The 15,101-nt window shown below is 61.5% G+C and overlaps 2 protein-coding genes across 2 annotated transcripts in view; both read right to left on the reverse strand.

The window, feature by feature from the left end:
* LOC123345793 (endothelial zinc finger protein induced by tumor necrosis factor alpha-like) overlaps positions 1-15,101 on the reverse strand; it is a 1,203,704-nt gene that overhangs the window by 424,958 nt on the left and 763,645 nt on the right. The window lies entirely within an intron of this gene.
* Positions 1-15,101, reverse strand: part of LOC123345797 (tenascin-X-like) — a 96,577-nt gene that overhangs the window by 72,492 nt on the left and 8,984 nt on the right. The window contains exons 9-11 of the mRNA XM_044982848.1: positions 13,688-13,969; positions 3,241-3,534; positions 383-676 (exon numbers count right to left, since the gene is read on the reverse strand). Coding sequence (XP_044838783.1) covers positions 383-676; positions 3,241-3,534; positions 13,688-13,969 — 870 coding nt within the window. The remainder of the gene's footprint in view (positions 1-382; positions 677-3,240; positions 3,535-13,687; positions 13,970-15,101) is intronic.

The raw sequence follows: 15,101 nt of genomic DNA on the forward strand, positions 1-15,101 counted from the left end.
ATCCATCTATCCCCATACACATCCGTTCCTCTATGTACTCACTGATGACCATCCCCTCCATCCGTCCAGTCACTCCTGTAGACACCCATCCATGTACCTATCTCTTCATCCATCTCTTTCCATACACATCATTCCATTCACTCAACCTGCCCCATGCACACCGATCCAGCTGTCTGTCTGTCCATCCATCCATCCATCCATCCACCCACCCCTATCTACTCTCATCTCTAGCCACTGAATGCCCGGCAATCTGCTTGTGGATGCAGGACTCTTGGAAGCATCTTCTTCAGGACGTCCTGGCCCCGTGTTCGACGTCCATGTCACACTGGAAAGAAAAAGGGGTGGGAGGGGAAGGAGCTGCGCCCCCGGAGCAGCCGCTGACCTGTGACGGCGTCGGTGGATACGGGTCCGAGGCGCTTGCGGCCGGAGATGCCGTAGAGGTTGAAGTTGTATCTGCGGGAGGGGGCCAGGTTGGTGACGGTGACCGTGCGGGATCCCCCGTCCACGGGCAGCACCTGGGGTTTGCCCTCCACGTCCTTGTACTGCAGGAGGAAGGAGTCGAAGTCCCCGGCCTGGACGCTCCAGGAGAGCAGGATGGAGTCGTGGGTGACGTCAGAGGCCGAGAGCTCCCCCAGGCTGGGCTGGAAGGTGAGTTCCGGCTCCCGCGGCTCCTTGGCTGGAACAAAGAGGTGGGTAAGGGCGTGGCTGGATTAGGGTCCTTGGGGGGCCGGGCGGTTCCTGCCCAGAGGGGATCGGCAGAGATGATTAGTGGGACGAGGGTGCAGGGAGCCCAGGGACACAGCTGGAGCCTGCTGCTGGGAAGGAGAGCTGGGGACACACAACTGGACGGGCCATGTCTGCAAAGAGGATCCCACATTCCCAGGTTCCCCGTGGCCATCACACCTCCCTGGAGGGGTCGGCCCAGATCAACCGGCACAAACCTCAGTGAGAATTGGGCTGAGACAGGAGGGAACGAAGAACAAATGAGAGGGAAAGGGAAGGGCGTGAACCAAAGTCACCAACGTCAATGGAAAGATCCCCACTGACACCCATCCATCCCCAACCACTCTTCCACCCACCCCTGTGCGCACCCATCCACCCACCCGCCCGTCCATCCATCCCCAACCACTCCTCCACCCACCCCTTCCTCCCCCACTGACACCCATCCATCCCCAACCACTCCTCCACCCACCCCTGTGCGCACCCATCCACCCACCCGCCCGTCCGTCCATCCCCAACCACTCCTCCACCCATCCCTTCCTCCCACATCTACCCATCCATCCCCAACCACTCTTCCACCCACCCCTTCCTCCCACATCCACCCATCCATCCCCAACCACTCCTCCATCCATCCCTTCCTCCCACATCCACCCATCCATCCCCAACCACTCCTCCACCCACCCCTTCCTCCCCCACTGACACCATCCATCCCCAACCACTCCTCCACCCACCCCTGTGCGCACCCATCCACCCATCCATCCCCAACCACTCCTCCATCCATCCCTGTGCGCACCCATCCACCCACCCGCCCGTCCATCCATCCATCCCCAACCACTCCTCCATCCATCCCTTCCTCCCCCACTGACACCCATCCATCCCCAACCACTCCTCCACCCACCCCTGTGCGCACCCATCCACCCTCCCGCCCTTCCATCCACCCCCAACCACTCCTCCATCCATCCCTTCCTCCCCCACTGACACCCATCCATCCCCAACCACTCCTCCACCCACCCCTGTGCGCACCCATCCACCCATCCATCCCCAACCACTCCTCCATCCATCCCTGTGCGCACCCATCCACCCACCCGCCCATCCAGCCATCCACCCCCAACCACTCCTCCACCAACCCCTGTGCGCACCAACCCATCCACCCACCCGCCCGTCCATCCACCCCCAACCACTCCTCCACCCACCCCTGTGCGCACCCACCCACCCACCGCCCGTCCATCCATCCCCAACCACTCCTCCACCCACCCCTTCCTCCCCCATTGACACCCATCCATCCCCAACCACTCCTCCACCCATCCCTTCCTCCCCCACTGACACCATCCATCCCCAACCACTCCTCCATCCATCCCTTCCTCCCCCATTGACACCCATCCATCCCCAACCACTCCTCCACCCATCCCTTCCTCCCACATCCACCCATCCATCCCCAACCACTCCTCCACCCATCCCTTCCTCCCACATCCACCCATCCATCCCCAACCACTCCTCCACCCATCCCTTCCTCCCACATCCACCCATCCATCCCCAACCACTCCTCCATCCACCCCTGTGTGCACCCATCCATCCCTTCCTCCCACATCCACCCATCCATCCCCAACCACTCCTCCATCCATCCCTTCCTCCCACATCCACCCATCCATCCCCAACCACTCCTCCACTCACCCCTGTACGCACCCATCCACCAACCCGCCCCACCATCCATCCCCAACCACTCCTCCACCCATCCCTTCCTCCCACATCCACCCATCCATCCCCAACCACTCCTCCACCCATCCCTTCCTCCCACATCCACCCATCCATCCCCAACCACTCCTCCACCCATCCCTTCCTCCCACATCCGCCCATCCATCCCCAACCACTCCTCCACTCACCCCTGTACGCACCCATCCACCCACCTGCCCGTCCATGCATCACCACATCCAACCCAGCCCTTACTGCTGCTGCGGCCACCTGGCAGAAGAGTTACACATACACAGCTACCCGTGCATCCCCCAAAACACCCATCCACCCCCATCCATATCTACCCTCCCTTCCATCTGTCCATCCAACCATCCACCCCCATCCATATCTACCCACCCTTCCATCTGTCCATCCATCCATCCACCCCCATACATATCTGCCCATCTGACCGTCCATCCATCCATCCCCATACACATCCGTTCCTCTATGTACTCACTGATGACCATCCCCTCCATCCATCCAGTCACTCCTGTAGACACCCATCCATGTACCTATCTCTTCATCCTTCTCTTTCCATACACATCATTCCATTCACTCAACCTGCCCCATGCACACCGATCCAGCTGTCTGTCCATCCATCCATCCATCCATCCACCCACCCCTATCTACTCTCATCTCTAGCCACTGAATGCCGGCAATCTGCTTGTGGATGCAGGACTCTTGGAAGCATCTTCTTCGGAACGTCCTGGCCCCGTGTTCGACGTCCATGTCACACTGGAAAGAAAAAGGGGTGGGAGGGGAAGGAGCTGCACCCCCAGAGCAGCCTCTGACCTGTGACGGCGTCGGTGGAGATGGGGCCAAGGCGCTTGCGGCCGGAGATGCCGTAGAGGTTGAACTTGTATCTGCGGGAGGGGGCCAGGTTGGTGACGGTGACCGTGCGGGATCCCCCGTCCATGGGCAGCACCTGGGGTTTGCCCTGCGCGTCCTTGTACTGGAGGAGGAAGGAGTCGAAGTCCCCGGTCTGGACGCTCCAGGAGAGCAGGATGGAGTCGTGGGTGACGTCAGAGGCCGAGAGCTCCCCCAGGCTGGGCTGGAAGGTGAGTTCCGGCTCCCGCGGCTCCTTGGCTGGAACAAAGAGGCGGGTAAGGGCGTGGCTGGATTAGGGTCCTTGGGGGGCCGGGCGGTTCCTGCCCAGAGGGGATCAGCAGAGATGATTAGTGGGACGAGGGTGCAGGGAGCCCAGGGACACCGCTGGAGCCTGCTGCTGGGAAGGAGAGCTGGGGACACACAAATGGACGGGCCATGTCTGCAAAGAGGATCCCACATTCCCAGGTTCCCCGTGGCCATCACACCTCCCTGGAGGGGTCGGCCCAGATCAACCGGCACAAACCTCAGTGAGAATTGGGCTGAGACAGGAGGGAACGAAGAACAAATGAGAGGGAAAGGGAAGGGCGTGAACCAAAGTCACCAACGTCAATGGAAAGATCCCCACTGACACCATCCATCCCCAACCACTCCTCCATCCACCCCTGTACGCACCCATCCACCCACCCGCCCGTCCATCCATCCCCAACCACTCCTCCACCCACCCCTGTGCGCACCCATCCACCCATCCATCCCCAACCACTCCTCCATCCATCCCTTCCTCCCCCACTGACACCCATCCATCCCCAACCACTCCTCCACCCACCCCTGTGCGCACCCATCCACCCACCCGCCCGTCCATCCACCCCCAACCACTCCTCCATCCATCCCTTCCTCCCCCACTGACACCCATCCATCCCCAACCACTCCTCCACCCACCCCTGTGCGCACCCATCCACCCACCCGCCCGTCCATCCACCCCCAACCACTCCTCCATCCATCCCTTCCTCCCCCACTGACACCCATCCATCCCCAACCACTCCTCCACCCACCCCTGTGCGCACCCACCCACCCACCCGCCCGTCCATCCATCCCCAACCACTCCTCCAACCATCCCTTCCTCCCCCATTGACACCCATCCATCCCCAACCACTCCTCCACCCACCCCTGTGCGCACCCATCCACCCATCCATCCCCAACCACTCCTCCATCCATCCCTGTGCGCACCCATCCACCCACCCACCCGTCCATCCATCCCCAACCACTCCTCCATCCATCCCTGTGCGCACCCATCCACCCACCCACCCGTCCATCCACCCCCAACCACTCCTCCATCCATCCCTTCCTCCCCCACTGACACCCATCCATCCCCAACCACTCCTCCACCCACCCCTGTGCGCACCCATCCACCCACCCGCCCGTCCATCCATCCCCAACCACTCCTCCACCCATCCCTTCCTCCCACATCCACCCATCCATCCCCAACCACTCCTCCATCCATCCCTGTGCGCACCCATCCACCCACCCGCCCGTCCATCCATCCCCAACCACTCCTCCATCCATCCCTGTGCGCACCCATCCACCCACCCGCCCTTCCATCCATCCCCAACCACTCCTCCACCCACCCCTGTACACACCCATCCACCCACCCGCCCGTCCATCCATCCCCAACCACTCCTCCACCCACCCCTGTGCGCACCCATTCACCCACCCGCCCATCCATCCATCCCCAACCACTCCTCCATCCATCCCTTCCTCCCACATCCACCCATCCATCCCCAACCACTCCTCCACCCACCCCTTCTTCCCCCTTTGACACCATCCATCCCCAACCACTCCTCCACCCATCCCTTCCTCCCACATCCACCCATACATCCCCAACCACTCCTCCACCCACCCCTGTACACACCCATCCACCCGCCCGCCCGTCCATCCATCCCCAACCACTTCTCCACCCACACCTGTGCGCACCCATTCACCCCCCCGCCCGTCCATCCATCCCCAACCACTCCTCCACCCATCCCTTCCTCCCACATCCACCCATCCATCCCCAACCACTCCTCCACCCACCCCTTCCTCCCCCATTGACACCATCCATCCCCAACCACTCCTCCACCCATCACTTCCTCCCCCACTGACACCATCCATCCCCAACCACTCCTCCACCCATCCCTTCCTCCCACATCCACCCACCCGCCCATCCATCCATCCCCAACCACTCCTCCAACCATCCCTTCCTCCCACATCCACCCACCCGCCCGTCCATCCATCCCCAACCACTCCTCCACCCATCCCTTCCTCCCACATCCACCCATCCATCCCCAACCACTCCTCCACCCATCCCTTCCTCCCACATCCACCCATCCATCCCCAACCACTCCTCCACCCATCCCTTCCTCCCACATCCACCCATCCATCTCCAACCACTCCTCCACCCATCCCTTCCTCCCACATCCACCCATCCATCCCCAACCACTCCTCCATCCATCCCTTCCTCCCACATCCACCCATCCATCCCCAACCACTCCTCCACCCATCCCTTCCTCCCCCACTGACACCATCCATCCCCAGCCACTCCTCCACCCATCCCTTCCTCCCACATCCACCCACCCGCCCGTCCATCCATCCCCAACCACTCCTCCACCCATCCCTTCCTCCCACATCCACCCATCCATCCCCAACCACTCCTCCACCCACCCCTTCCTCCCACATCCACCCATCCATCCCCAACCACTCCTCCATCCATCCCTTCCTCCCACATCCACCCATCCATCCCCAACCACTCCTCCACCCATCCCTTCCTCCCACATCCACCCTTCCGTCCCCAACCACTCCTCCTTCCATCCCTTCCTCCCACATCCACCCATCCATCCCCAACCACTCCTCCACCCACCCCTGTGCGCACCCATCCACCCACCCGCCCGTCCATCCATCCCCAACCACTCCTCCATCCATCCCTTCCTCCCCCACTGACACCCATCCATCCCCAACCACTCCTCCACCCATCCCTTCCTCCCACATCCACCCATCCATCCCCAACCACTCCTCCACCCCGCCCTTCCTCCCACATCCGCCCATCCATCCCCAACCACTCCTCCACCCACCCCTTCCTCCCACATCCACCCATCCATCCCCACCCACTCCTCCACCCATCCCTTCCTCCCCCATTGACACCATCCATCCCCAACCACTCCTCCATCCATCCCTTCCTCCCACATCCACCCACCCTCCCATCCATCCATCCCCAACCACTCCTCCACCCATCCCTTCCTCCCACATCCACCCATCCATCCCCAACCACTCCTCCATCCATCCCTTCCTCCCACATCCACCCATCCATCCCCAACCACTCCTCCATCCACCCCTTCCTCCCCCACTGACACCATCCATCCCCAACCACTCCTCCATCCATCCCTTCCTCCCACATCCACCCATCCATCCCCAACCACTCCTCCATCCATCCCTTCCTCCCACATCCACCCATCCATCCCCAACCACTCCTCCATCCATCCCTTCCTCCCACATCCACCCATCCATCCCCAACCACTCCTCCATCCATCCCTTCCTCCCACATCCACCCATCCATCCCCAACCACTCCTCCATCCATCCCTTCCTCCCACATCCACCCATCCGTCCCCAACCACTCCTCCATCCATCCCTTCCTCCCCCATTGACACCCATCCATCCCCAACCACTCCTCCACCCAACCCTGTACGCACCCATCCACCCACCCGCCCGTCCATCCATCCCCAACCACTCCTCCACCCACCCCTGTGTGCACCCATCCAACCGTCCATCCATCCCCAACCACTCCTCCATCCATCCCTTCCTCCCACATCCACCCATCCATCCCCAACCACTCCTCCACCCATCCCTTCCTCCCACATCCACCCATCCATCCCCAACCACTCCTCCACCCATCCTTTCCTCCCACATCCACCCATCCATCCCCAACCACTCCTCCATCCACCCCTGTGTGCACCCATCCATCCCTTCCTCCCACATCCACCCATCCATCCCCAACCACTCCTCCATCCATCCCTTCCTCCCACATCCACCCATCCATCCCCAACCACTCCTCCATCCATCTCTTCCTCCCACCTCCACCCATCCATCTCCAACCACTCCTCCATCCATCCCTTCCTCCCACATCCACCCATCCATCCCCAACCACTCCTCCACCCATCCCTTCCTCCCACATCCACCCATCCATCCCCAACCACTCCTCCATCCATCCCTTCCTCCCACATCCACCCATCCATCCCCAACCACTCCTCCACCCATCCCTTCCTCCCACATCCACCCATCCATCCCCAACCACTCCTCCACCCATCCCTTCCTCCCACATCCACCCATCCATCCCAAACCACTCCTCCATCCATCCCTGTCACGGAGTGTGGGGGAGTCCGGCCCTGCACCCCTCTTCCTGGGCTCACAGTGACTCTCAGCCAGCGAGTAAAACAGAAGGTTTATTGAACAACAGGAACACAGGATACAGCCCAGCTTGGGTTCAGAGCCAGGACCCCTCAATCTGGCCTTTCTGGGGGGTTCAGGGTGCTTGGATCCCAGCCTAGGATCCCCTGAAACCCACCTCCCAGCTCCCAACCGAAAACTGATTCCACTTCCCCCCTCCCTTTGTCTAGCTACAGCCGGAGGTGAGACCTCCCCTCCCCCAGGCCAGGCTCATGTTACAGCTGCAGACCTGTCTCTGCCTACCAAGCACACAGACAGTCCCTGCTCTCACCTATCAACCACACAGACAGTCCCTATTCCATCATACCTCTCCCCCCTCCGAGACTGAACTGAGCGGGGTCACTCTGCCCAGTGACCTGGGGAAGTTCAGGGCCTCCTCTCCGGGACAGCGCATCCGCTATCAGGTTGGCGCTTCCCTTCACGTGGACCACGTCCATGTCATAGTCCTGCAGGAGCAGGCTCCACCTCAGGAGCTTGGCGTTGGCTCCTTTCATCTGGTGCAGCCAGGTCAGGGGAGAGTGGTCGGTGTACACGGTGAAGTGGCGCCCAAAGAGATATGGCTCCAGTTTCTTCAGGGCCCACACCATGGCCAGGCATTCCTTCTCGATGGCCGCGTAGTTCTGCTCCCGGGGTAGCAACTTCTTGCTCAGGTACACGATGGGGTGTCTCTCCCCCTTTTCATCCTCCTGCATCAACACCGCCCCCAGGCCCATGTCGGAGGCGTCGGTAAACACCATAAAGGGCTTGTCAAAGTTTGGGTTTGCCAAAACTGGGCCTTTGAGCAGAGCCTCCTTCAGTGCCTGGAGAGCCTCCTGGCACTGCTCGGTCCAGACCACCTTGTCTGGCTTCCCCTTCTTGCACAGCTCAGTGATGGGGGCAGCTATGGCACTAAAGTGGGGCACGAACCTCCGATAGTACCCCGCCATCCCAATAAAGGCCTGGACCTGCTTTTTGGTCTGGGGAGCGGGCCAGTCTCTGATCGCCTCCACCTTGGCTGGTTCCGGCTTTAGGCAGCCGCTCCCCACCCGATGGCCCAGGTAAGATACTTCAGCCATCCCCACCTTGCACTTCTCAGCCTTGACGGTTAACCCCGCCTCCCGGAGTCGGTCCAGCACTTGTCTAACCTGGAGTACGTGGTCCTCCCAGGTCTGGCTGAAGACGCAGATGTCATCAATATACGCCACAGCAAAACTCTCCATCCCCCTCAGTAGCTGATCCACCAGGCGCTGGAAGGTGGCCGGCGCTCCCTTGAGGCCAAAGGGCAGGGTCAGAAACTCATAGAGCCCCAGGGGAGTGATGAAGGCCGATTTCAGCCTGGCATCTGCGTCCAGCGGCACTTGCCAGTAGCCCTTTGTAAGATCCATGGTGGTGAGGTACCGAGCACCTCCCAGCTTGTCTAGGAGCTCATCAGGCCTTGGCATGGGGTAGGCATCAGATACGGTGATGGCATTAAGCTTTCGATAGTCCACGCAGAACCGGATCGACCCGTCCTTCTTGGGGACCAGCACCACTGGGGAGGCCCAGGGGCTGGCGGACGGCTGGATCACTCCTAAAGCCAGCATGTCCCTGACCTCCCTTTCCAGGTCCTGGGCCGTCTTCCCGGTAACCCGAAAAGGGGAGCATCGTATCGGGGTGTGTGCCCCAGTCTCCACCCGGTGGACAGTCAAATTAGTGCGCCCAGGCTGGTTGGAAAACAACGGTCGGTACAGTTGCAGCACCCCTCTGATCTCAGCATGCTGAGCCGGGGTCAGCTGATCTGAGAGGGGAATCGCCTCCAGGGGGAAACCGGCCTTTGTCCCTGGGAATAGATCCCCTAGAGGGTCATCCCCCGGCTCCTCCCAGTGGCCACACACGGCCAACACCATATTCCCCCGGTCATAATATGGCTTCATCATATTCACATGGTACACCCGGCAGTGATGAGCCCGGTTAGACAGCTCCACCACATAGTTTACCTCATTTAGCTGCTTGACAACCTTGAAGGGCCCTTCCCAGGCAGCCTGGAGTTTGTTTTTCCTCACGGGGATGAGAACCATCACTTGGTCCCCGGTGGCGAAGGCGCGGGCCCGCGCCGTGCGGTCGTACCAGACCTTCTGCTTCCTCTGGGCTCGGGCCAGATTCTCCCTGGCCAGGCCCATGAGCTCGGTAAGTCTTTCCCGGAAGGTCAGGACATACTCCACCACCGACTCGCCATCGGGAGCGGCCTTCCCCTCCCATTCGTCTCTCAGCAGGTCCAGGGGCCCCCTTACCCGCCTTCCATATAACAGTTCGAAAGGCGAAAACCCAGTAGACTCCTGGGGTACCTCCCTGTACGCAAACAGCAGGTGAGGTAAGTACTTGTCCCAGTCCTGTGGGTGCTGGTGCATGAATGTTTTTAGCATCATCCGATTTAGGCCCACCACCTCGGGCCGGGCCAGCGTCACCTCTGCGCCTGTGTCCCAGTACCCAGTGACCTTCTTCCCATCCACCTCCAGGGGAACCAGGCACTGTTTCCGGAGGGGCAGCCCCATGGCCACCCTGTAGCAGCCCCTTGGGACCGGAGCATCCAGCCCCCCAGAGGCGCTGACCGGGGGCCCTCCTCCCTCCTCCCCAGGTGGGACGCTGCCAGCCCCCCTCTCTTGGGCATGTTGCCCCTCCTCCGATTGGGTCTGTACCCAGTCAACCCTCGGCGGGTTGGGTCTGCTCGGTCTGTCTCTGAGCTTGGGGCACTGGGCCCGTATGTGGCCTTGTTGGCCACAGTGAAAGCAGCCCATGTCTCGTGGGTCCCCTCGAGGGGGTCGGGTGGATCTGACGCTGGACGTTCCCCTTTGGTGGGGGTTCTCCATAGGGCCCCGCTGGGACGTCCCGTGGTGACTCTCTCTCTGCGTTGAGGCAGACCTGCCCCCTCGAGACTCCTCCCTGACATCTCCTGCCCGACTGTCCATGTATTGGTCGGCCAGCCGGCCTGCGTGCTGCGGGTTCTCCGGCTTCTGGTCCATCAGCCACTGCTTCAGGTCAGACGGGCACTGCGCATACAGGTGCTCCAGTACGACTAGGTCAAGCAGGTCCTCTCTGGTTTGGGCCCCAGCCGTCCACTTGCGGGCGTACCCCTGCGCCCGGTTGACCAGTTGCAGGTATGTGACCTCCCGGGTCTTACGTTGACCCCGGAACCTCTTCCGGTACATCTCCGGGGTCAGCCCAAACTCGCGGAGCAGGGCCTCTTTGAACAGGTTGTAGTCCCGCGCCTCCTCCCCTCTCATTCGGCTGTACACCTCCACGGCGGTGGAGTCCAGTAAGGGGGTGAGGCACCGGATCCTGTCTGCAGGGTCCACCTGGTGCAGCTCGCAGGCATTCTCAAAGGCCGTCAGGAAGGTGTCTATGTCCTCCCCCTCCTTACGCGGGGCCAGGAAGCTCTTACCGAAGCTCTTTGTAGGCTTGGGCCCCCCCTCACTCACCGCAGCCGGGGCCTCCCTGCTTTTCAGCTGGGCCATGGCCAGCTCATGTTCACGCTGCTTCTCCTTCTCTTCCAGCTCCTGCTGGCGCTGGTTCTCCTCGTGTTTACGCTGGTTCTCCCGCTCCTTCAGTTCTTGCCTCCTTAACTCGAGCTCTTCCCGTCTCAGCTCCCTGTCATGTTCCATCCGCATCCGCTCCAGGGACAGGGAGCTCCGCCGGGACGATCCCCTGCTGGCCACCGAGCCCTCGGTAGTCGCTGGGCTCCCCCTCCCCCTACGCCTAGGGGTGGGGGGTCTCGGGGAGCCCTCAGCGGCCGGCTGACCACTCCCAGTGGGGACAGACACTGGTGCCTGCGCTGCATCTGCCGGGCTGCTTCCCTCAGAGACAGGGACCGGTTCATTGACTCGATCTCTCTCCTCCAGCCGGGCAATCAGCTGGGCCTTGGTAAGCTTCCCATGGCGCAGCCCCCTCTGCTTGCACAGCTCCACCAGCTCCCACTTGCGCTGCTGGGAATACATCTTCCTGCTGGCCGCTCGCAGGCCGGGGTGCTCGCCGCTCCCCACGGGTTCCAGGGGGACCCCTAGTGTGCCAGTCCTTGAGGTCACCACCCCTCTGCCAGGGTCGAGCTGCAGACTCCTCCGCCCCTGGGATCGCTCGCTGTGATCCCCCGGGGGACCCTGTTACTGCAAAGTCCTTCTCTCTGGCCACACTCTCCCAGGGGTGAATCGCCCCTTCGTTTTACTGCTCCCCAGTCACTTACTGCAGGAAGCGCCGTCCACGGGGTGCCGCCGATCCCACCGCTGCCACCAGTTGTCACGGAGTGTGGGGGAGTCCGGCCCTGCACCCCTCTTCCTGGGCTCACAGTGACTCTCAGCCAGCGAGTAAAACAGAAGGTTTATTGAACAACAGGAACACAGGATACAGCCCAGCTTGGGTTCAGAGCCAGGACCCCTCAATCTGGCCTTTCTGGGGGGTTCAGGGTGCTTGGATCCCAGCCTAGGATCCCCTGAAACCCACCTCCCAGCTCCCAACCGAAAACTGATTCCACTTCCCCCCTCCCTTTGTCTAGCTACAGCCGGAGGTGAGACCTCCCCTCCCCCAGGCCAGGCTCATGTTACAGCTGCAGACCTGTCTCTGCCTACCAAGCACACAGACAGTCCCTGCTCTCACCTATCAACCACACAGACAGTCCCTATTCCATCATAATCCCTTCCTCCCACATCCACCCATCCATCCCCAACCACTCCTCCATCCACCCCTTCCTCCCACATCCACCCATCCATCCCCAACCACTCCTCCATCCACCCCTTCCTCCCACATCCACCCATCCATCCCAAACCACTCCTCCATCCACCCCTTCCTCCCACATCCACCCATCCATCCCCAACCACTCCTCCACCCACCCCTGTACGCACCCATCCACCCACCCACCCGTCCATGCATCACCACACCCAACCCAGCCCTTACTGCTGCTGGGGCCACCTGGCAGAAGAGTTACACATACACAGCTACCTGTGCATCCCCCAAAACACCCATCCACCCCCATCCATATCTGCCCACCCTTCCATCTGTCCATCCCTCCATCCACCCCATCCATATCTACCCACCCTTCTGTCTGTCCATCCATCCACCCCCATACACGTCTACTGAGCCTTCTGTCCATCCATTCATCCATCCCTATATATATCTGCCCATCTGTCCATCCCTCCATCCATCCCCATCCATATCTACCCACCCTTCTGTCTGTCCATCCCTCCATCCATCCCCATCCATATCTACCCACCCTTCTGTCTGTCCATCCCTCCATCCATCCCCATCCATATCTACCCACCCTTCAGTCTGTCCATCCCTCCATCCACCCCCATCCATATCTGTGCACCCTTCCATCCCTCTGTCCATCCATCCCCTCCAATACATATGTCCCCACTCTTCCATCAGTCCATCCATCCTCCTCCATACATATCTACCCACTTTTCCGTCCATCCCTCCATCCATATCTATCCACCCTTCCATCAGTCCATCCATCCATCCATCTCCATTCCTCTACCTATGCATCAGTGGCCATCCCCTCCATCCATCCATCCACCCATGTAGACCCCCATCCATGTACCTATCTGTTCATCCATCTGTTCCCATACCCATCAATCCATTTACCCAACCTGTCCCGTGCACATTGATCCAGCTGTCTGTCTATCCATCCATCCATCCACCCATCTCTATCTACTCTCTTCTCTCTGCCCATTGAATGGCCAGCAGGCTAGTTGTGGATGGATGGATGGATGGACAGACAGGTGGATGGATGAATGGACAGATGGACGCTCTCATCCCTCTGCACTGCTTCCTCACACCAGTCATTGCTTCTTTCCCTTCTTCGCTCGTCCTCCTCTCTCATTGCCTTGGAAGCACCTTCTTGGGAAGGTCCCAGCCCAGTGGTTGGTGTCCCCACCACACTGCAAAGCAAAGGGGGGAGGAGGGGAAGGGGCTGGTGCCCCGGGTCCAGCCGCTGACCTGTGACGGCGTCGGTGGAGACGGGGCCGAGGCGCTTGCGGCCGGAGATGCCGTAGAGGTTGAACTTGTATCTGCGGGAGGGGGCCAGGTTGGTGACGGTGACCGTGCGGGATCCCCCGTCCACGGGCAGCGCCTGGGGTTTGCCCTCCGCGTCCTTGTACTGGAGGAGGAAGGAGTCGAAGTCCCCAGCCTGGACGGTCCAGGAGAGCAGGGCGGAGTCGTGGGTGACGTCGGAGGCCGAGAGCTCCCCCAGGCTGGGCTGGGTGCCGGGTTCTGCTGGCGCTGGCAGGGAGAGGGCAGGAGGGATGGTCCCATCAGTTCTGGGTCAGGGTGGGGGAAGGGTATTGGAGATGCCGTGGGGGGAGCAGTGGGGGGAGATCGCTGTGTGTATCTGCCCCTCGTCTCTTCCATCTTTCCAATGCCATCGCTTCGGTTCTCCCTCCCATTGCTGCCGTTAGCGATTCGTCCCTTCTCCTTCGCCCGCCACGCGCTCCACCCCGTCACGGCCCCGCTCTGCGCCAGGGCCCTGCCACCTTCCTTGCCTCTGGCTCCTTCCTTCTCCCCTGCACCCTTCGTCAGCCAGGCCTCCCCTTCCTCCAGCACATTTCCCTGGGTCCGCGCCATTCCCACCGCAGTCACCCCCCTTCCCTCCTGTTTCCCTTCCTCCTCTTCTTCTGGTCACAGGCTGCAGCGGCACAAACCTCCCTTGGGGGGCTCCTTGCTCCCTCCCTGCCTGGGTCTCTCCCCCCCAGTCACACTCTCTGCATCACACGCCCACCCCCACAAGGAGGAGACGGTCACCAGACATCTCCAGGGGGGCTGCAGGCGGGGGGGGGGGGTGATGGGGGAGGCTGCCTGGGCTCTGTGTCTAGATGTATGGGGGGGGGAGCTCGCTTTGCCCCTCCCAGCCCGGGACCCACCGGACCTGGCAGACAATTGTTATTTCAAATACCCTTGGCAAAGGCTCCCAGTGTCCCAGCTCCACACTGCGTAGGGGGCGGGGCGGGCTGCGGTTGGGAAAGGGAGCCAGGACTCCTGGGTTCTCTCCCCGCTCTGGGAGGGGATTGGGGGCTGGTGGGTCAGAGGGGGGTGGCTGGGAGCCAGGACTCCTGGGTTCTCTCCCCGCTCTGGGAGGGGATTGGGGGCTGGTGGTTAGAGCAGGGGGGCTGAGAGCCAGGACTCCTGGGTTCTCTCCCGGCTCCGGGAGGGGATTGGGGGCTGGTGGTTAGAGCAGGGAGGGCTGGGAGCCAGGACTCCTGGGTTCTCTCCCGGCTCTGGGAGGGGAGTGGAGGCTAGTGGTTAGAGCAATGGGGGCTGGGAGCCGGGATTCCTGGGTTCTCTCCCGGCTCTGGGAGGGGAGTGGGGGCTGGTAGTTAGAGCAGGGGGGGCTAGGGGCCAGGACTCCTGGGTTCTC

The sequence above is a fragment of the Mauremys mutica genome, chromosome 12, assembly GCF_020497125.1.
Source record: "Mauremys mutica isolate MM-2020 ecotype Southern chromosome 12, ASM2049712v1, whole genome shotgun sequence".
Lineage (NCBI taxonomy): Eukaryota > Metazoa > Chordata > Testudines > Geoemydidae > Mauremys > Mauremys mutica.